The sequence below is a fragment of the Trametes versicolor genome (assembly GCF_000271585.1).
Source record: "Trametes versicolor FP-101664 SS1 unplaced genomic scaffold TRAVEscaffold_9, whole genome shotgun sequence".
In the NCBI taxonomy this organism is placed as follows: domain Eukaryota; kingdom Fungi; phylum Basidiomycota; class Agaricomycetes; order Polyporales; family Polyporaceae; genus Trametes; species Trametes versicolor.
Genome location: NW_007360329.1, coordinates 2587372 through 2608313, shown reverse-complemented (window position 1 = coordinate 2608313; position 20942 = coordinate 2587372). Strand labels below are relative to the sequence as shown.

Below are 20942 nucleotides of genomic sequence, written 5' to 3'. Positions count from 1 at the left end.
CGACAGAGTCGACAGGGTAGCAACACGACATACCTTGCTGCTGAGCAAGGTCGCTTTGCCAACTAATCACCGTGACCTCCACCGCACCCCGGAGCAACGAGAAACCAAAGACCGAGGAGGAATCCTGGGCTGAGCGAATCGTCTGCGTCGACAAGGAGCAAGAGAAGCGGGGGGAACCTGCGGATGGGAAAGCCGAACTTCATCAACACTGCCTGTTTGGCGCCGTAGGCGTCCCGCGAACACAACCGCGTCGCAGGCAACACCCGCAAACAACGCGTTCGTCACGGGATCGTGTTTCTTGCCTTCACGCCGTGGTTACGTCATAGACGTCTCGCGCGACGGCAATGGCATGGCATCCTGACCGAGTCCGCTCGACTGCTTCAAGTGGCAGACAGGTTATCAACACCTCTGGTACTTTGCGCACATCGTGACACAGAAGACTCACATTTTTTGCACCTACAACGAGCTCAACACCAGGTCACCCCAACGGCAGCTTGCTGAGGTGGCGCGCAGACTTGTCCTATACCAGGCCCAGGCGTTGTCGGCACTTGCAGGATCATATAGTACAAGTTGTGGGGGATAAGGGAAACAAAAAAGTGCATCTCACGTTGAACGCGGTCTGATATGCACTCCTGCATCCTCGACGGTATCACGTTCGCGTCTGTGAAAGGATGATCGAGTGGACAGGATCGACGCCTGGAAGGAAGTTCGGGGAGCCATCGGTCTCAATTCAAAAAACCTTATTGCAAGCCAATACCAATCATCTCTGCTACCGTTCATAAACCGTTCCACGAAGCAATCGCGTCACAGAAGGTATGTTTCGACGCCACTTCCACATTAGGCACGTACTCACTGGATCGATCGGGGAGTCGGTGACTTTGGCTTCTGCTTCTACGCCACTGTGGGATGTGACATGACTCAGTAATGTGATCGACAAAGAAGCTCTCTCATTGACATCCTCGGTCGGCTCCCGATTATGAGTGCCATTAACGGCGTAAAGCGGAGTCAAACCGCCTCGGGATTTGTACCATTCGAGCGCCGACGTAAGCCCCGGTCCCGCTTGTCAGGTCAGCATCTTTCAAGCTTTGTCTGTTCCTAACATACTTGTGCTAGTGTACACAAGTGCGTCCACACCTAGTACACACGAAATCTGCCTATTGCAAACATGGGTGAGTTCTACGAGTACTGCCCTCCCGGTCCGGAAGAGCAACATCGACGACTCGTTGCGCTACGCCAGCTCACCTCCCGTGGCATTCCTTGCATCATATGGGCCGAGGACGCTCTATGCTACGTTTACCGTGTCGCCACCGCACTTTTCGACCAGCAGATCCTGGTACCGGACGAACTGCTCGAAACCGCAGCTGCCATACTTCAAGAAGGCCGCTACGTGCCCACCGTCCCCGCATGGGACTACGCCGAGATACGTTCAGGGTCGAGTGAAGGCAGCTCGCCGTTTCCAACGTCCATCCGTCTGCGCCATCTCGACATCCCCGATCACGAGCCGTACAAGCTCGAGCCTCTTCCCGGATACATCCTGCTGCTTCCCATGTCTTACTTCGCGTTAGATGTCCGGGACAAGGCGCGCTTCCAGTCCTTGGTCCCTCCCCTCCATCCGTCCAACTCCGATATTCTGGTGCCGAAGTACCATACCTTCCTAGAGGGTCTGGTACATTTCATCGTGAACCCTCCTACCGGGATGCTCGACAACCCACGTCCCCATGCCATGGGCAAGTCCAAGCACGACGTCTTTATCGGCTACCTTACCTCGTGGCGCGTCTTCTACGACTACGACGCCCCTCTGCCCTTGCATGAGTTGCTGCCCGAGGAGCAGAAGATTCTCGATGAGCTGCAGACCGAAGAGTCGCGCTGGTACATGCACCATGTCTTCTTCGAACGGCGGAATGTCAACTTCGCAGATATCAAGGAGTACAAGCTTCAGCAGTTGAAGGCCACCAGCATCGAACCCAACACCACGCAAGTATATCTATACTTCCTTCCAGACGTTCCCCAATATGCTCACTACTCGTCGCTCTAGCACGTTTCGTGGCGGTCCCGGGCCCAGCTCGACCCCGGGCATGTCTAGAAATGCTCCACCAGGACACTCGGCGGGAACCCCTAGGCACGTAAATTCACCTTCCGAGGGGCTCCAGCTTCAGCTAATGCCGCAGTTTCCTTACTCCGACTTCAGGTCTTATTCGACGTCGGTAGCGGCTACGATGTCGAGGAACCTTTCGCCGTCGCGTCTCCCGCGGCTGCGAGGAGACGATGTACGTGGCGCCACTCCGGCTGCGAAGACCTTCATGGGGCTATCGCGGTTCCTTCGGCGTCCACTGTAGTGAGAAGACGTGAGATTCCGTTTGAAAGGGGTGTGCATAGTACGCTTGTGTAGTTGTGAATGTCTGGAAAGTGATTCGTCATCGTGTTACCGAATCATTGGCGTGCTATCCCCCAATACGACGGCATGCGAAGTCATGGCGAACGATGTTTGTTGACATTGCCACAGTCCAACTCACTTGTTCGCCCGTGGCAATACAGAGCCAGGCGTTCGCCGCGGATGCGGACTCAAGCTGCCCTGTCGACGACGAAATAATAAACAACATATATAGAGAGCGACGCTCCGCGACAAACAACACGGGTATACGACCAAAACAACAACAACCTAGATAGCATAAGCGTCCTCTTCAATGCCCGCGTAAGGGCTAACGTCCTTCGCGTCCTCCTGAAGATAGGCAAGCAGCGACTCCTCCTCAGCCTCCGTGATATCTGCGAGAGCCGCCTCCTCCAGAGGCTGCTCCCGCTCCATGTCACCGAGAGCCTCAAGAAGAGCGTCCTCAGCATCGCGAGTGGTCTTATCGACGGGCATCTCAGGGGCTGTAACGGGTTCCTCCTCTGCTCTCGCCTTCACATCAGCCTCCTTGAGCTTCTCTACCGCCGCGCCCATCTTCCCCACGTCCCACGTGCCTCCCCACCCCTGCCTACGCTCCTTCCGCATCGTGCGCGGCGTCGGCGGCGGGCGCGACGCCCCCGCACGCCTCCTCCTTCCCGCCGCATGCGCACTGTCGCGCGCCCTATACCCGCTCCGCACCCAATACGGCACCTTCGGCGACTTCATCGCCGCAAAGGGCGACATAAGCGGGGTGCCCGGCGGCGCGCCCGAGCGGCGGCGCGTGTCCCGCCGGAACGAGCGCATTGCGAACCCGCGCCGGAAGGACTCCATGACCTGCGCGTCCGCCCCGAGGATGACCGCCATCGCCTGCGCGACGGACTGCTGCTGCTGCAGGGGCGAGTCGTCGAGTGCCGCGGACGCGGACAGGGAGGGAGAGAGCGCGGGCGAGCCGATCGCGAGCACGTATGAGACGCGGCTGAGGCGCGCGGGGACCGCGGACTGCGGGAGGAGGAAGCTGGTGCGCGTCGTGCTGGCGCTGTAGACGGACACGGAAAGGACGCTGCGTCGCTGCGTGTCGCCGACGGAGCGACTGCGGCGCCGGCCGGCCGCGAGCATCTGCGAACGACGTGGGGGACATATTGACTTGCGGTAGAGGTCGAGGTACGTGTTGACATCCTGGACATCTGGAGCGGCTACGATACCGACGGAGGGCATGACGAGCTCCTCGTAGATGGTGTCGCGGAAGGCACGGGACATGCGCGCGAGCCGGCGGAGGGTCTGCATCCGGTGCTCATGGATGTCTGGGGTTTTGATGGGGGAAAGCGGGGAGAGCGGGGTCAACGGGCTCAGATACTCGGGCGTAAGAGGTGTTCTGAAAGAGTTAGCGATCACTGACAGCAAGTGGGCACAAACAGGACCTACTTCCGACAGCCGTTATGAAAGACGGACATACGGGGATTGTCGATGATCCTCGAGGGAGACGAAAGATTGAGAGCGGCGGGTATCGGCCTCGGCGGTGCCAGGCTGGTCTCTATCGCATCCTCCACAAGGATCTCCCACGGACGAGTTGCAGGGAGCCTATAACGCATGACCGGAGCGGGAGGAGGGGCATTCTTCTTTGCCTTCTTGCCCTTCTTCTGAACGTTGAGTGGTCGCGTGTCGAAGCCCCTCACCGTGGAGACGAGGCTTTCGGCTCCTGGAGAAGCTGGTAGGACATCAACGACTGGCATTTCACCGAGCACCTTGCCAATTTTCTGGCTGGATTTGGCTAGCCTCAGGCGTTGCTCGGGATCGAGGTTTTGCAGTGCTGGGGGGAGGCCTCGAGGGCCATATGCGATGTAGTTCGCAGCAACGCGGTTCTGAGCTTGAGTCTTCTTGGAGGAGGGAGCCATTGGAAAGAATAGAAGGAAACAGAAGGCAAAGTACGCGTCGAAAGAAGAAGAAAACGGACCAGCCAAGGATTAACAAGAGCGGATAGGATACGGTGTCGTCGACCAGGACAAGACGATCGAGGGCGGTTTTTGGACGACAGCGAGCTTTTAGACGTCGTCGGGGTCCCCCGCGGTAAAGAGGTTACCGACGTCAGACAACAGCGCGATGTCCAGGGCACTGGTTTGTACATCACCATCAGTGATCCCGAGCGTAGGGTATGAACGTCTCCAGGGCCACGAGCTCCTTAGCAGGCCAGATCCAGGATACGCGAGCACCAGTGAGACATGTTGGGCAGCGAGCCAAAGCATGGAGGCCTGAGAAGGATCTACCTGGAGGCTGAGAGAATATATTCGCTTGACCAGGCTGATGCACGCACCATATGCAAGAGATGATGGTGGTATGTAGCAGTTGAACGTTGCACATCCAATGATCATCCATCAGCAAAAAGTCATTTTGTGGGCTGAGGATTGGCGCCGTTCCGTGAGAGACGCCTTTCCGGCAAGCCTTCAGTGGGCGGGAATGCAAGGGATTCCAATGTAGTGAGATTTGTTGGAGCAATCGATAGAGCGTCGGCAGGAGTAAGAAAAGAGTAGTATTCCGTTTGTCCCGTACGGCAGCGTGGTACGAAGGCAACCTGATAGCGTACAAAATGGGTCTCGCGCACGATACTGAACGCTTCGGCAAGCGCCGGCGAGCAGGCGCTCGCTCGAAACCAAAATCCAACAAGCAAGAGTCACCCTCTGCGAGCTGACGTCGGCGGATAGTCCGGCTTCGCGCAATTTCGATCATAAGCAGCTCTGTCACCTGGAAGTGTCGCTCATTCTGTCAGAATAGGTGGAATCACCCCTAATCTGGCGTATATATTCTGTACGTTTGCGACTTTCCTTGTCCCATTGCGATTAATTCTCGCACTTGGAAAGGAGGACCCTTCACGCGCCAATACATTACAATCTTGGTTCCATCTGCCATGAAATTGGCTCGATTGCATTCTATTTTTGCCCCTTACAATCCATTGCGTACGAAATACTTACCTTTTTGTTGAGGCTCAGAGGTCTCCGCTTGGCCCGGGTTATGATGACGTCTTACTGAAGTGGCTACTTGAGACACCTTATATCGCCCTTTCTTTCAATCCGATATGGTGTAGTGGCTAACATTATCGCCTCTCACGCGATAGCCCGGGGTTCGATTCCCCGTGTCGGAATGTTTTTGAATCAGCTCACTCTTTGATTTGGGCTTCGCGTGGAGTCTTCCGTATTCCCCATGTTCATTGCGCCCATGATGACTCTGCGAAGAGTCAAGTTTAGGTATGGCACAGACCTTTCCAGTACGCTCAGGTTGCTTATGATAGTATTCTCGCAGGGAAATCATGACTGATTGCAACTGCCAATATGTTCACGGGAGATAGTCCATTGATTCGTCGGATTCGTCAACTTCTCCTCATCGTCTCCTCGAAGTCGATCTCCCCGACCATTACCAATGGAGTGGCCCTGTCTTAGCATGGGGTGCAGGCGAGTGTACGGTTCGAAGGCCACGGCGATTCCAAGCATACACGACATCTAATCATCCTCAAGCTCCTACATGGGATACCGTGCTTCGACCTTCAGCTGCGATAGCATCCCATGACGCTCCCTTCTCATACAGTTTACGATTTCAACCCGGAACTTCCGCCGAATAGGGCCTACCACGGCTATATCTCTCCGCGTTGAACGCTTCGACCGGAAGCAATGCCGGGGTGAACGCGGCCAGGTGCGAGGATGTAGCTGCACCGCCGGGGATAGTTCGACTTCGCTTCACACTCGGCTTTCTGTGCCATTTGCATTGCTGCGCGTTCCCCGCTGCGCCCAGGTCGCACTTTCGTAAGTAAGCCTTGATGTGAGTACCATACGATTCGCCTGAGTGTTCCGTGCCAACGAGCCTGATGGCCGAACTTCTCAGAAGCGCGCCCTAGGTTTGCATAAATGCAGCGTCCCCAAGAGTCAAAGCTCGCCGTCTCTGTTCTTCGCCGCCGACCTCTCCCTCCTCCACTTGGTTGCTTCTTCTGTCTGGGGAACATGGTCAACTCTTGGGGCTTACTCACTTTCGTTGTGTGGGCTGCGGTGGCCGCGGTAAATCCTGTGTCCTGCGACGCTCACGGTAGACGGCTTGACCCTGATGGATACACCGACAGCAGCCTGAATGTCCATGAGGCGAGGTCGAGTGTTCCCTTGGATTTCTTCAATACTGGACCTGCTCCCGCGGAGGAGACTCTGAAGCTACGCTTCGCACTGGCTCAGAGCACTCCCTACGCCATAGTGGACGCGCTGTACAAGGTCAGCGACCCGAAGAGTCCCCAATACGGACAGCATCTCTCGAAATCAGAGGTCAGCAACTTCGATTCTCACACTCATCGTGTTATTGACGACTTGCGCACAGGTCGAGAAGCTCGTCGCGCCTAGCTCCGCAGCAGTCGACGCTGTCAATGCGTGGCTGCAGCAGAACAGTCTCAATGGTACCGCGCTCTCCCCCTCGGGAGACTGGGTCGGATTCGAGGTCCCCGTCGGAAAGGCCAACACCCTCTTCAACGCTAACTTCTCTGTGTTCGAGCACGGGACGTCAGGCAAGCAGGCCATCCGGACCATGCTTTACTCCCTGCCGCCGAGTTTGCAGGGACACGTCGATCTCATCCATCCCACGACTTCGTTCGTCAACTTCATTTGTCGCTTGAACACTGCGGTAACTTCTGTATGCAGATTCCCGGCCCCCGTCGCGAAGGGGGAGATAGTTGGGATCAAGCGTTCTGTGGAGCCCGTCCGGCTCGCCAAGCGGAATCTGACCGCAGACTGCACAGATGAGACGATCCCGGAATGCGTGCAGTTCTTGTACGACATTCCTCTTACACCCGCAACGAACGCAAGCAATCGCCTCGGCGTTACGGGCAGGTTTGGGAACAGCGCGCACTTCAGTTTCTTGCAGGTTGGCTCGTTTGCCTCTCACGCGGCGGCATCAAATCAACTAACGCGTGCTTACGATGGTAGCAATTCTTGGAGATGTTCCGGCCGGACATGAACTCGTCCATCACATTCTCTGTAGTGGGTATAGACGGCGGGACCAATGACCAAACAGGTCCTTCAGTGTCGGAGGGTGTAAGTGATAACCATCTATCGGAATCTCTAAAAAACTGAAAATGACCTGCTTGAGAACAGGAACTCGACATCCAGTATACCGTCGGCCTCGCGACAAACGTCCCGGTCACGTATTACTTCCTCGGTGACGACTTCCAAGATGATGGGCTTGATGGGTACCTGGACGAGGTCAACACCATCCTCGCGGAGGAGAACCCACCCCAAGTTCTCACCACGAGCTACGGAATGACCGAAAGCGCCATCTCCTTTGCACTCACGGAGTAAGGGTCTACCTATTCTCTGACGTTACGTTGTGATCTAACATGGGTCCTTCGTAGCAAGTTGTGCAAGGCATACGCGCAACTGGGCGCCCGGGGCACCTCCATCCTCTTTGCTTCGGGAGACAGTGGTGTCGGTTGCCCTGCCGAAGGGGACGACCTCGTCTTCCAGGCTACCTTCCCCTCAAACTGTCCTTAGTAAGTCACTCCGTCCAGTTTACTCAAAATAACCGTTCTCAATGCTGGTCACACAGCGTCACCTCGGTAGGAGGCACATCTGGGTTCCCCAATGAGGTCAGCTGGCCGGGCTCCTCCGGTGGATTCTCCAACTACTTCGCCCGGCCCTCGTACCAAGACGCGGCTGTCGACACCTTCCTTGCTCAGCTCGGTGACAAGAACGCGGGCGCATTCAACCGCACCGGTCGCGCGTTCCCCGACATCTCGGCTGCCGCGAACGGGTACATCATCTTCGCCGCGGGGCTCACCGGGATCACCGGCACGAGCGCGTCGAGTCCCGTCACGGCGAGCATCATTGCGCTCTTGAACGATCGCCTACTCTCCGCGGGGAAGCCGCCACTTGGGTTCTTGAACCCGTGGCTGTACTCTGAAGCCGCGGCGTCGTTCAAGGACATCGTCTCTGGGAACAACTCCATCATATGCGACAGGACTAACCCTCAGCTGCCGAGAGGATTCGATACTGCTGTCGGGTGGGACCCGGTGAGTGTGACCTGCGATGCGTCGACGACATACACTGACCGACATACAGGTGACCGGTCTGGGTACTCCCAGCTTCACGAAGTTACTGGCTCTCCTCGGTCTATGAAGCACAGACGCAGACACACACAGGACTTTGATTCGTCGGACTTTGCACGGACAACTTATGACGTTAACGAACATTTGATGTATTGCGAGAAACTCGTAACCAGAGGGGGGCGTGAAATATATAGCATGGACGTGTCAGGGATCATTATGTAGTAGGATACAGATGAGAGAGAGAAACAGGCATAGTACGAGATACAGCATCGAACCTAAGTCAAAGTGAGCAGCGCGAGTCGTTCCTGGCGGATCCCATATAGTAGCACATATCGTCCGTCCCCCTTCTGTTTGTTCACCGCTTCCCGAATCTGGTGGGCATAGTGGCCGTACTGTGCGGGGAGCCCCGTAGCAATTGTCCGCAGCGCTTCGTCGCTCGAAAGCCAGTCCATGTTCTTCGCCATCTCTTCGAATACTAGAGTCGGGACGTCTACTGCGATAGTCCGTGTGCGTGGTAGGGAGCTCTTGAGTGCAACAGTATGATCGTGAGCTAAAGATCGAGGTCAGAGCTGAACATGCCGAAACGACAGGTGAGGAAGCATTACCCTTGTTCATCATAACCGACTTGGTCCCCTTGCGCTGCTTCTTGATGTCGCCTGGCAGGACCATCAACGTCTCCCCAGAGGAGGACGGCTCCTTTGTGGCCGGCAGCGGTTGCCCATTCTCGATCATCGCTGCGCCGGAAGTAGTCGCGTCGATTCGCTTCTGCTCTGCGATCTGCTGTTGCAGGAACGAAACAAGCTCTTGTGGGGACACTGCGCGCAAATATCAGTAAGGTATGCTCCGGAAGAGTGAGAAACGTCAAACCTTCAGTCTCTGTGCCTCGGAGTACGCTCTTAACTTTGTACACGAGTGCCGAGCCAACTCGAGGTTTGGCATGCACGATGAAGCTACGCTGCCGTCAGTATACATCTCATCGTATCAAAAAATACCAACGCACAGAATTCCCTCCCGGGAGCATTGCTCGACATGGTTCTCGCTCTCACCCAAGCCCCGCAGAGACGCCTCGTACATCACGTCCGCACTGATGTTGTGCTTCCACAAGGTCGCCGCAATCTCAAGGCGCTCTGTGAGGTATCCCGGCTGGTACGACACGACGTAGACGTCGCATCGCCGGGGGCTCCAGTACCCGAACGACTTCTGCTCCTTGAGGAGCGTGCGAAGCGAGGCATTCTGGTACGCTGCGAGGGCGACGGTGATCTTGTCCAGGTAGATCTGGACGGCGACGGCGCAGCTCAGTTCCGCCTTGGGCTTCGGAGGGGAGTACCGCCTGATCACATGGTCATACCTGGGCAAATGTGAGTCTCAGTGGGACGAGATGCGGATAATGAGTCGTACCGTCCACCAGTTGCGAGCACGTCGGAGTACTTGTTCTTCCGCACGACTTCAAAGCACACTCCGTCTGCGTAGTACGGTGTGCGACTGTGGAGCATGAGCGGGTTCACCTTCATAGGGCGTGTGACACCGGAGGCGCTCGCAAACTGCACAGTCGTCTTCATGTCTTGGATATACGAGTCGAGCAGCTCGCGCAGCGGGGGGAATGACTTATCCAGGCGCTCGACAAAGGCGTCAACCGACTCGTCTGTTCTCAAAGAATGTCAGCCACGGAGGGCACGGTATGCAGCTGCTCGAAGCTTACACGTGTCAGAGAGCACCTCAAGCCAGTCGCTGGCCGACCTCGTCACGCCCTTCCGGATCAGGGCTGAGCGTTTCTGAGAGGTGGACGACTTGGACTGGTTCAGGATCTCGATGGTGTCCGCACGAATCTCCGGGTCCACTTGCTCCATGGCTTGCTCGAGGACTAGAAGAATGGAGTCAGAAAAACGTATAGTTCGATAAAAGGGAGTACCGTACTCCGAGAATGAGAGAGATGAATCTCATAGTGTTGCCAGAGATTGCCGAAGTTGTCCAAGCAGTCGCTCACGATCGAGATGGCCTCGGACGCAGCCGCGGTCTGGCCCGTGATGAGGTCGGGCGTGATGATATCGAATACCGCAACCTTCGACGCCCTCGGATGTCCTGCGATGACGCTACAGGTGGAGCTCAATTAGCAGCGGTTACGACTCCCTTCCAATGAACGGCGTACTTGGGATGATAGACGTCGCTGATGTGGTACCGCTTGATACGCTTGAGGTCAGCGCGCGCGGCGGCACGAGCAAACGGGACGAGGGCGTTGTTAGGAAGTGTGACGACCTCGCCATGCCGGTCAAGGTACAGCGCCCGGCTACGATCATCCTTCGCATTCGTCACGGGCATAAGCAGAGGAGGCTCGATGTCAACAGCTCCGTGCAGGTGGAAGATCTGCGCGAGGCGCTCGATCACGAGCGTGTTCAGTGCGGAATGCTCAGGCGGCTCAGCATCGGCGTCGTAAAGATACGTCCGCACTGCCTTGACAGGTTGACTGAAGAGCGTCGAGAGCACAGCCTGGAGATGCGGCGAGTCGGGCTTGGCGATGAGCTTCATCGCGCTCTTGACGTACTCGTCCTCCAACCGGGGTGGGAGCAGCGGACTCTGCGAGAGCTCCATAGCCGTAGGCCTCTTGTCTGGGTCGTGCTCCAGGAGCCACTTGATGACTGCGACTATGATCAGTTGTTGTGCATCAGTCTAGAGCGATAGACTTACTTTGGCGCTGCCCGGCGCGTTTGTTATCCCAGTCGCTGGGGAAATTGACGGCAGGCGCCCGCAACCCAAGCAGAACTGTCCAGCGCTCGGAGTCCGTCTTGAAGAAGTAGTTCATCTCGAAAAAGACGATCTGTTGATGTCAAACGTCAGAACTCGGGCATTGTCATTGGAAATGCACGCGGAACGCATACCCCCAGGCTGTACATGTCAGCCTTCGCGCTGTTGCGTGGACCCTTCCGTCTAGACTGCAGTTCTGGCGCGATGTAAAGTGCGGTGCCCACGTCTGATACGGTATGTGAGCTGCCGGAACGAGGGGTCATGACGTAGATCATACCTAACGTCACATCTTCGTGTCTAGATATGGTTGGCGCGACATCCGAGGGATCTACCGCGGCGAGACTAGACGTTGCAAGACCAAAGTCTCCGACTGGTCAAGTGTTAGCATAGCGTATTTGACGCCTATCGAAAATTATACATACCTTTGACATCTCCCTTCCCGTCTGTAGCGACGTCAGCGCCCCTTGAAACGGCCATGAAAACTTCGTTACATACCAATGAAAATGTTGGTCAGCTTGATGTCGCGATGCAGCTAATGGATACCGTCAGTGATAGCAAATAGTAAAACTCGCAGAGCGCCTACAATGCCAAGGCTCGACATGTGAACGAGCGCGTCCAAGATCTGGTGGAACAGCCGCCAGGCATTCTGCTCGTCGAGGCCTTCGTTGATTTGCTATGATCCATAATCAGTCAAGGAGATTATAGGGACAAGATATCACGAACCTCCCGCAGAGTCTGCCGCTCGACGTATTCCTGTGGATGATAAGCAATTGAATGAAGAGCATAACGGTATGATCTTACCATCTGGATGTACAGTATCCGCGCTGCAGGCTTCGGCAGGGGAGGAGGCGGAACATGTCTACCGCCATTCCCGTTGTTCGGAATCGCTCTCGGTTTCCCAGCAGTCACGAATACCTCATCTGCAAACAAATCATCACTATCGCTCGTCGAGTCGCTCCCCACATCGTCCCCCGAATGCGAGCCAAAGTGTATGCTCGGGAACGAGTGCTTGCTCGGTGAGTCCAAATCATTCATATCAAACGTCGTGATGTGGTCCTCCGCGGTGTCGTCGCTGCGGTCCCCGTACGCGTGCGGGACGGACGTCATGCCGTCCGTCGTGTTGTCGGACATGCTCGAGTCCACGTCGGAGTTCGCCGTCGACGAGCCGTCCTCGGTCGTCTCGACCCACGTCGTGTAGTAGCGCACGATGAAGCGGTGGTTCAGCCGGCTCAGCGCGTTCACCTCGCGGAAGATCTTGTCGTTCTGCACGTTGCGCAGCTTGATCCGCTTCACGGCGTAGATCCGGTTGTCGATCCGGTTCCGCGCCTTCACGACCTCGCCGTAGCCGCCGCGGCCCTGTGGATCGACTGTCAATGGGTAGATCGATCACAGCCGTTTGGGGACGTAGACGTACGAGTAGCTCGAGCTCCTCCCAGTCTTCCTTCCATCTGCTTGCGTGCTTCGGCTTCGGCGGGGGCATCCTGAAGTAATCCGTCTCAGGAGATCCTGTGAAGAAGCCGTTGACCATCGGGGTCTTCGGGCCTGCGTATACGATTAGAGGGGACTCATGTTCGAAGGGGTATGCTACGTACCCGAGAAAGGGATAGTCGGAGTGCGGACATGGCTCGTGGACTGCGACGACGTAGACATGAAGTCCCCAAGGAGGCTCTGCGCGGAAACACCGTTCTTCCTCGTCGTAGAAAGCATAATCGCGGCCTTCTGCTGGAGGAAGGGAGATATGGAGGCTGCAAGTGTTTAGTGAATAGACGTGTGGACGGGCATACACACGAAACTTACTGGTATGCAGCGCACTCTGCGGATCGGGGAACCTGTCCATGACGTCGCGTCCCATGAGCATCTGAACAAGAGCGATCCCCACAGCATGGATATCCCTGCCCTTCGTGAACACAAGGGTCGACTCCGTCGTGTCCTGGGGTGTCCTATCGACGACGAAGTAATTTAGCAAGCATCACGCGATAGGGCGGGGGCACACACTCACCAGCCTTCGGGGACCTGCATGTCTTCGACTTGTGGATCGCCGGCGAACCCGATGTTGTTCGATCTATGCAGGGCAAGCAAACAAGTGTGATAGCAGACGTTGAAGATCTTGATGAGCTTGTTCGGGCCATAGCTGTCGCGCGGCGCAAGACCGATGCACTTCAGGTTGAGACCTGCGGGTCGTCATGATAGTGATCTCAGACTATATGCGGTGGACATACCTTTGTGCATGATCCCAGCCGCGTGAAGGGTGTTCATCGCCGCCAGGATTTGCCCAAGATAATCCTGCAGAAGCGCTTAGTACACAGTTAACCAGTATCGTGGCACATACATACCGTCGTGCGGTCCTCACGAAGATGGTCGGTGTCCTCGAGGACGTCATGTAGCGTGACTGAAGGTCGTTGCTCCGTGAGAATGACCAGACGCGGATTGTCAGGCGCGCGAGGGATGATCAGCTTGGCCCCCAGTACCGCGAGCAGGTTGACGTGGCGGATCGTCGTGATGCGCCGAATCTCGCCTTCGAGCTCCTTCAACTTCTTGAGACCTGGGAGACGTCAGATATGTGTGATCTGTCTAGGACAACGCAGACGTACCCTGCGGCCGCTTGTAATGATCGGACATGAAGGTGATCGAGATGACTTCGAGCGGAATCGCTTCGAACGACTTCTCCACAACGGGCTCTGCCTGGTAAACAGTCCCTAGTCCCTCTACCAAACGATTCCATTAGCACACCAGACCTCCTGAAAGGCAAGCGGTATACTCACCTTGACGTGGGTTGAACAATCTGACTCGGTTGAACGAGGCATTCTTCCAGTGGATCTCCTTGTCGAAGACCTCGAACTGGCCCGGGCTCTCAACCATGGTATCATCCGTGGGCCCCACCGTCGTCGCATCCGACATCGCGCGCTTACGGGCTAGCTGCTGCATGCGTTCGCGCTCCTGCTGTTGTTGGTACGCATTCTCGCGGATCTGCTCGTTAAGCTGTTCAGCGAGTTCCGCAGCACGCTGCTGCTGCTCCGCAGCTTCCTCCTCTTCTCGCTGCTTCTTAGCCTGTTATAGTACATGAGATCAGACAGCACTCCCGTCAAGCGCGCTGCGAGGACTGACCTTCTCCTGTTCGGCGGCGCGACGACTCATCTGCACAGCAAGAGAGCCGGAAACCTCGCTGGGAGGCTTGACGTTCTCATTCATCCATTCTTGAGCGAAAGTCACTATCTGTAAGAAGATGAGAACCTTGAACCATGTACGCGATGCAAATGGCGACTACTTACCTGGAAAACCATCTCCTGGCCCTTGTACTTCTGCGCTTCTTGCTGTATTGCGTGCTCCAACTTCGCTGCCTGAGCTCTGTTGAGCCCGGTAGCCTGCTCAACTCTGAACGTAGGGCATGCTAGCACAGGATATGTCTTGGGGAAACTGTGATGCACAACGAGTGTCAGCAGAATTCCGTGCGTGGGGAAGCAATAGTCGTTCCGACAAATGCCAAATATAACAACACAATTAGTCAACTAGCATGATGGGCGTATGTGTGCGCATTCCGTCATCCCAAGAGGATCGTCGGAACGGTTCCGACAATTCATCGACAGGTGTTTAAGCATGGACAGCCAGGCACACATGCATAGACGCCCGTGCATCCGACTTTGACGGAATCGGGCAAAGGAGTTTTGGGGGTGGCTCGGATGGGCTTGCGCAAGGTAGAGAGAACTCACATAGTGTGTAGATAGAAATAGATATGTTCTGCATGTTCTTCTTGGGGGTGGGCGACTTTGATATTGAATTCGGCGAGGCGTTGTGCGCCCTGAGCGGAAGATCTGCATGAGCGCTTGTACCGCAGCTCCTAACATTGTCTGTACTCACCTTCCACGCCTTCGCCTCGCGTACGGTGAAGTCTTGGTCATAAATACTCTGTATGAGTGTGAGAAGGAGGGCATGTGCGGGTGGCGTGGTCGAAGACGGACCTGGAGCGCGGTAATCTCTTCCTGTTGCCGATCTTCTACCTGGGGATCCATGGTCGAAATCGGAGGCGAGTGGGTGTCGTTGCTTGAGGAGGGGAGGGCCCAGTGGACCTCGGCAGCTCAAGCGTGCATTGCGCGGGTATGTGCAGTAAAAAGGTGTCGTGGTGGTGGTCGTGAGGGTCAGAGAACAAACAGAGTCATCCGCACTCAGCTCCCACCGCAACGACTCGCCTCGCGCCTCGACATGAGGAGGTCTTCGTGTCACGTGCGCTCGCCTTCTGCCGCAGCGTTCCTGGCCACGACCTTCCCGCTTTCTGTTCTTCCTCCTCCCTTGCTGATCTCGTCCCTTCGCTCCACCCCCACGCCCCTTCTACGTTCACTCTCACTCAGAGCACACCGCTGGACAGGATTTTCTTTGTCATCGCGCTGTCACCGGCCATTACAATATTGCACAACGACGCTCTGTTCGGGAACTACTTCAGGGAATATACCAGGTTCCGTCTTGTCATGCAAAGCTGACAGGAACTGCTACGCTAAGGTGGCGAGGAGCATGTGGGCTGATCCCATCATCGTTCGTGCCGTCTGCGCTTGTATGACGCGTGAGCGGGGGGCACACTGCAAGTCGCGGATAACACGCCCCGAGGTGGACGTACCCAGGCCCATCTTTGTGAGTGGACCGTATAGGCTATTGGTACGTGCTTGTATGTGAAGGTATGTGATTCCGTTGCTGCAGTTGACAAGGTTCTACGAAATCCTGGTGACGACTGCGCGTACTCAATCTACACGATTGTCTTCAAAGGTCCCTCACAGCCGTGTACGGTTGAAGTAACAGTTTCCTTCCTCGCTAGGAACAACTTCCAGCCTGGGCACCCTGTTTTGTGCGAAGGAGCCACTTCGGCCAGGAATGAACGCATATGGCAGCGGCGTTCATAACCAGCCATGAGCACGTCGTAGTGGTATGTGTTTACTATGTCCATCAGAGCCACTTGCCGGCATGCAAAGTAAGCACCGGGTCAAGGTCTTCCAGGCCGGGGCCTTTGGGCACGGGATCGATCCATGTTCGACGATACTCATCAAGTGAGACTTGGTTTTGGTAGGCGTCAATATCCATAGAAATGACCGTAGCGTCACGCGCCGCCTTCTAGTTATGACCACCTTTCCTCGATACCGGCCAGCGCGGTAGCCTGTGGATGTATGCATGCGTGCTCCATATAGGTCTTCCTCGGGTCCCGCCTAGGACGTCTTCCATAAACCGAGAGACATTCGTCGATGGATAGACCAGAGCGAAATCCACGAGTGTCTGGATATCCGCGAGAACTCTCTGGTAAGTCCATTTGCTTCGTCGCGCTGATATCAGGATCGAGAGGCGTCAATGGAATCCCCTCATTCGGAAACAGCACCTGGAAGAGGTATATCATCGTTCTGATACGCGATCGTTCTTCAGGTCGGAAAATCGGGTTATATGCCACATCAACCTCGCGCCTGGTACCGTAACTCGCCAACGGTCCAAAATGCCATTGGTTGATATCCCATAGTTGCGGTGACGTACCCCCGTTCGCAGGCTCTTCAGGATAGAGAGCCCTCACTGCTTTACCCCAGCGGTGGTGGCTGTGGACGTACCCAAGTGGCAGCGGTCAGGGATATACTCGAGTGGTGGTAGGTGGATATATACTGTGAGTGTGGTCTTTGCTTCTCCGCACGCTATGCTTCTCCGCCCGCCATAGATAACCATCTATCTTTCTTTCACTCAGTGGTACCGCGCCCGCAAGGTGACTAACTCCAGATATACGAACGATGGCGATATCTCTCTATCCACGGTGGGTTCCTATGCGTTTCTGCATCTGTGGGCGGTAGCCTCCACCGCCTGGGCAGCTCCCATCCGCGATGGATATCATGCAAGACAAGGACGTATATATGGACCAAAATGCGTTGCTCGTCAGCATCCTCCCTACCACAGTCCATAGCGCAATGGCTACACCTCAAGACTCCATCCAGCTCAACGTCTTCGACCCGCCTCGTCCTTACATCGTGCGCATCTTTCTAAAACCGCTTTGTTTACGGCACGAGCTCACGCGGTGCACGCACAGGATGACGACGCGGTGTTCCCCGAGGGCACCCGTGTTACACGCAGCGACGACGACGATCTGAAGACCGTCTTTATCAAGCAACGGGACGGGTCCTACAAGGTGGAACCCTCCACTGCCTCGGACCCTGTGATGGTTAACTTTCCCTTCGATGTACGTCCAAATCTACACAGCCAATATTGTTGCTTACAGCGACCATGCCAGAGTACGCAACTCTACAACGGAGTCATCGCGACGATCCTCGACCCTGCTACTGGCGCGCTGCTCGCCGAGTATGTCAAGCAACACGACAGCTGCTGGAAGCTTGTATCCGCGACGGACACCGCGTCAGTCATGCCTGGAGGCCGTCAGATCGAGGTATATGTATACAGTACAGTCGAGTGCATACATGACGCTCAACGCTCTTTATTTCGTAGATTCTCCCCCAGGACCCATTCAACGCTCAACAACCGCCGAACGTGCCTGAGATCAAGTATGGGGGCATGCGGCTGTCTGACATCCTGCGAGACGCGGGATCCTCAGTAGATGATGCAGAGCGCGCCGCTTACGACGTCGGGATAGTCAAAAGCAAGAAGCTGACCCTACGCCTTCTGGTATGTACCTCGGCACTCCCCGCTCGGTGCCTAGTTGCTCATTAGCATCAGTTTCCGAGCATCATTAACCAGCCCGACCGCCCCCAATTCACAGTGAGATTTGGGAACGATTATAGCCGGGTCATCACCCGTGGCAAACTGGCCGCGTACATCGCAGAAGAACTGCGTACTGCACTGGTACCGCTGACTCCCTGCCTGGGTATGATTCGTGCTGACGCGAGAGCTCGAACCGGTAGGCGAAGGCTGCGCAGGAGGGCATGTACCTGCACCAGGCCGACGGCACGAGGGTCGAGTTCAACCGCTTGGTCCTCGTGAACGTCGCCTTCCCTTCCAAGGCGAGCATCCAGCCCACGATTGGGGTGATCCGCGCGGAGTAGGGGTTCGCTTTCCAGCCTCATATCGTCCCGTTTTGCCGTAAGGGCCGTGTTCGCCCTGCTTGTGTACCCGCCCCAGCCGTCCGCACTGAGCGCATTCTGCTTATTTATCCGTGTGTAGTTTTATCGTCACCACAGACCACAGACGTCTGAGTTCTCTTCGAACTATATATTTGGATATTGTGTTACAGACTTCAGACAGCTGTATATCCTGTCGCTCCCTACAGCTTCAGGTGTGTTCGTAAGTGTGCATCATGTCACGAGCCCTACAGCTCCGGGGGACAGCACAAGAGGGAGGGATTGATTGCGGACGCCGGGGCGTCTTGACGTATCTTTCAGTTCGACGACTACCATCCCCCCGCATATGAACGAGCCACTGAGCGTACGAGATATGAGGATATATCAAAACTATACAAAAGTTCGAGTCCAAATTTGCTAGGTCAGTGAGACCCTACGGAACTGTGAGCCTTCACACACGGCGCGAGGTCCGAAGATCACTTACAGCTCATGAGGCCCGACCATCGATACTTGAGGCTATGGTGCCTCAGACCGAGGATATCCAGAAGATTACCCCATGTCTCCCGTTGCTTCTCCGCGTGTTGGCGGACAAGCTCTTTTCGACACTCGTTGCACAGTTGCGTCCACTCCGGCAGATTTGTCAGGGGACCGAGCTGTTCCTCAAGGCCGGATAGAGCGTCCGTGTTGATGAGCGTTGCGAACATGGCGGTGAACGACTCCACGAGAATTTCCGTTTGCCGCGAGCAAGCGCTATGGGTCATACAGCGGGGAGAACGCTCGGCGGGCGCGCCGGTGATAGTGTCGATCATCCTGCACGACTCCCTGAACAGCCGGTCGCGCGCACGGACACAGCGCTCGACGTCCTCCTGGTTAAGATGGACGACGTCGCCGTTCTTCCGCCGTATCCCGAACATGATCGCGGCGAGATCTTGTTGGCAGCACTTGTACAACGCGAGCGGCAGGATCGACACCTTGCCGGTCAGACGTGCGAGGTTGACGGCTTCGAATATGTCCGCGGCCTCGTCTTCCGAGAAGTCGAACGCCTCGTCCTTTTTTTCGCGGCAATACTGGAGCCAGATGTTGAAGTCGGTAGTGAAGTAATCCTCGAGGTAGCGCGCCGCATCGTCAATGATGTCTTGGAGCTAATATTTGTGTCCCAGGCGCATAAGCGCGGAGAGCACGGAGAAGGGTATGTACGGCGACAAGCCGTTGAGGTACCTAAGGGGCGAGTTTGAACGAAGATACGGCTACTCAGCAACATAGACACGTACTTGTGGCCGTCGTAGAGCGCGCGGAGCGCACACATCATATCGTACGCGCTGTCTGAGACTGTACGCGGAACCCGACGTCCTGGGCAACTATAACGATGCTGCCTTCTTCGAACCATATGTCCGGGTCTCGTCTGAGCAAATGCGGCCGGGCTGAGCCGAGTTCTGAGTCGTTTGTGCTGCCCTTCTCCGCCGGAGAGATGTGCTGGCGAGCTTGGGCCATTCTGGTGTTGCGAAAGGTGGCCGTCTAGAGGAGATACAGTGACGGAGACACCCCAGCCTGGGCTGCCGCCATGGCATTGCTTTGTCCTGAAAGTACAAAGGCTGGATGAACGTGGGATGCGGCAAGTGCGAACAAGTTCGCATGATCGAATACTTCAAGTCGCCGTCTAAGGTTAGGGTAATCTAGACCGGACGATCACGGAGCCGCGAGCGTCTGCAACGAGAGCCGCCGCTTTCCGTCCAGCGACCACCATCCCACCACGACATACACATGTAGCACAAGGAAATCTTTGCACTCATGAGACTACATTGTGCAATTGACCAGTTGCACTGATACCCGTCTTGTCCAGATACACTTACTGGTGAGCTGTTTAAAGGCCATATATGAGCCACTGAAATCATAAATGGCACCTCCGAGCTCGTTGACGTTCACATTTTATCTCACCTCAAGCTCTTCGACTAGTACGCAACGACTTAAACAAATATTTTCGAGACCCGTGTCACGCTCAATGTGTTAGCCAGCCTAGGCTGCACTCGTCGTCGAGTTCCCGATAACCTCGTCTGCCGTGCAAAGGACCTGGATAGACCGCCAAACTGGTGAGCACATCTCCAAACGAGACGTCATATGAAGGGCGTATGTACCTCTCCGACACCGATGTTCGTGCAGTCAGCATTGACGTTTGGGTTGTTGGCCAACAGGATGTCCAGGGTCGTCTTTGCGTTTTGCGCGATCACGCCGCAGCTGTCGCCAGGCTGGACGACGTGGGTGATGTCGCAGTCCTCGCCAATGATACCGAGGCACAAAGGCTGCGCGGAAAATCCGATCAGCGGCTGTAGAACAAGATGGCAGCAAATCTAATGACCTCGCCTAGCGCAAGATTGTCGCACGCGGCGTCGATCTTGTCTGCGTTCACCGTCTCGAGCTGGAAGCTATGAACAGTCATGTAAGTCTATCGTGACACCAAGAGTGTGTAGCGGGCACTAACGTGGGCGTGTTCGTCTTCGCCGCGATGCCGTCGCAGGTGTCGCCGAGCTCGACCGTGTAGTTACGCGCACAGTTAGGCTCCTGCGCGGACACTGTCGAGTACGGTACATCTATCAGCGTTCGTTGCAGCACAGGTAAAGGTGAATCTCACCTCCGCCAATAAAGGCAACGGCGGCGACAACAGCAACAGCCAAGGCAGAGCGGGAGAACATGTCGGCTGGTGAGCGAAGGTGCGTAGAAAGGAGATGCTCGAGAG

At 55.9% G+C, this 20942-nt stretch overlaps 7 protein-coding genes and 1 non-coding gene across 8 annotated transcripts; 4 read left to right on the top strand and 4 right to left on the bottom strand.

Moving 5' to 3' along the window:
* Positions 1-1165: 1165 nt before the first annotated feature.
* TRAVEDRAFT_22528 (uncharacterized protein) lies at positions 1166-2035 on the top strand (the record flags this gene model as incomplete). Its single annotated transcript, XM_008042723.1, has 1 exon — positions 1166-2035. The coding sequence occupies one exon, from the start codon at positions 1166-1168 to the stop codon at positions 2033-2035; it is 870 nt and encodes a 289-aa protein (XP_008040914.1).
* Positions 2036-2659: 624 nt separating this feature from the next.
* On the bottom strand, positions 2660-4388 carry TRAVEDRAFT_73798 (uncharacterized protein; the record flags this gene model as incomplete). The annotated part of the gene is made up of 2 exons (XM_008043474.1): positions 3809-4388; positions 2660-3758 (listed from the first exon to the last, which is right to left on the bottom strand). Exons 1-2 carry the CDS (start codon positions 4276-4278, stop codon positions 2660-2662), a joined length of 1569 nt encoding a protein of 522 aa, XP_008041665.1. The 5' UTR covers positions 4279-4388.
* Positions 4389-5447: 1059 nt separating this feature from the next.
* Positions 5448-5519, top strand: TRAVEDRAFT_t152. Its single transcript has one exon. It is a non-coding gene; the product is annotated as a tRNA-Glu (tRNA).
* An 850-nt stretch (positions 5520-6369) lies between these two features.
* Positions 6370-8520, top strand: TRAVEDRAFT_50694 (subtilisin-like protein; the record flags this gene model as incomplete). Its single annotated transcript, XM_008043023.1, has 8 exons — positions 6370-6678; positions 6731-6996; positions 7048-7270; positions 7333-7440; positions 7501-7700; positions 7758-7895; positions 7952-8414; positions 8464-8520. 8 exons carry the CDS (start codon positions 6370-6372, stop codon positions 8518-8520), a joined length of 1764 nt encoding a protein of 587 aa, XP_008041214.1.
* Positions 8521-8725: 205 nt separating this feature from the next.
* TRAVEDRAFT_129902 (Serine/threonine-protein kinase) lies at positions 8726-15196 on the bottom strand (the record flags this gene model as incomplete). Its single annotated transcript, XM_008043473.1, has 29 exons — positions 8726-9000; positions 9056-9265; positions 9318-9400; positions 9451-9798; positions 9849-10097; positions 10152-10311; positions 10365-10540; positions 10597-11083; positions 11133-11262; positions 11324-11415; positions 11467-11559; positions 11612-11632; positions 11685-11721; positions 11773-11862; positions 11913-11942; positions 11991-12545; positions 12604-12731; positions 12782-12934; positions 12987-13129; positions 13189-13360; positions 13409-13472; positions 13523-13731; positions 13781-13894; positions 13952-14237; positions 14295-14402; positions 14459-14603; positions 14897-14985; positions 15045-15092; positions 15146-15196. 29 exons carry the CDS (start codon positions 15194-15196, stop codon positions 8726-8728), a joined length of 4746 nt encoding a protein of 1581 aa, XP_008041664.1.
* A 1805-nt stretch (positions 15197-17001) lies between these two features.
* TRAVEDRAFT_30729 (uncharacterized protein) lies at positions 17002-17765 on the top strand (the record flags this gene model as incomplete). The annotated part of the gene is made up of 4 exons (XM_008042817.1): positions 17002-17170; positions 17230-17379; positions 17431-17583; positions 17643-17765. Coding segments are annotated over exons 1-4 (413 nt in total), but the record flags the coding sequence as incomplete, so codon positions are not given.
* Positions 17766-18687: 922 nt separating this feature from the next.
* TRAVEDRAFT_129519 (uncharacterized protein) lies at positions 18688-19353 on the bottom strand (the record flags this gene model as incomplete). Its single annotated transcript, XM_008043472.1, has 1 exon — positions 18688-19353. A coding segment is annotated over one exon (666 nt), but the record flags the coding sequence as incomplete, so codon positions are not given.
* Positions 19354-20322: 969 nt separating this feature from the next.
* Positions 20323-20758, bottom strand: TRAVEDRAFT_129629 (uncharacterized protein; the record flags this gene model as incomplete). The annotated part of the gene is made up of 3 exons (XM_008043471.1): positions 20323-20508; positions 20565-20631; positions 20688-20758. Coding segments are annotated over 3 exons (324 nt in total), but the record flags the coding sequence as incomplete, so codon positions are not given.
* Between the last annotated feature and the right edge of the window lie 184 nt (positions 20759-20942).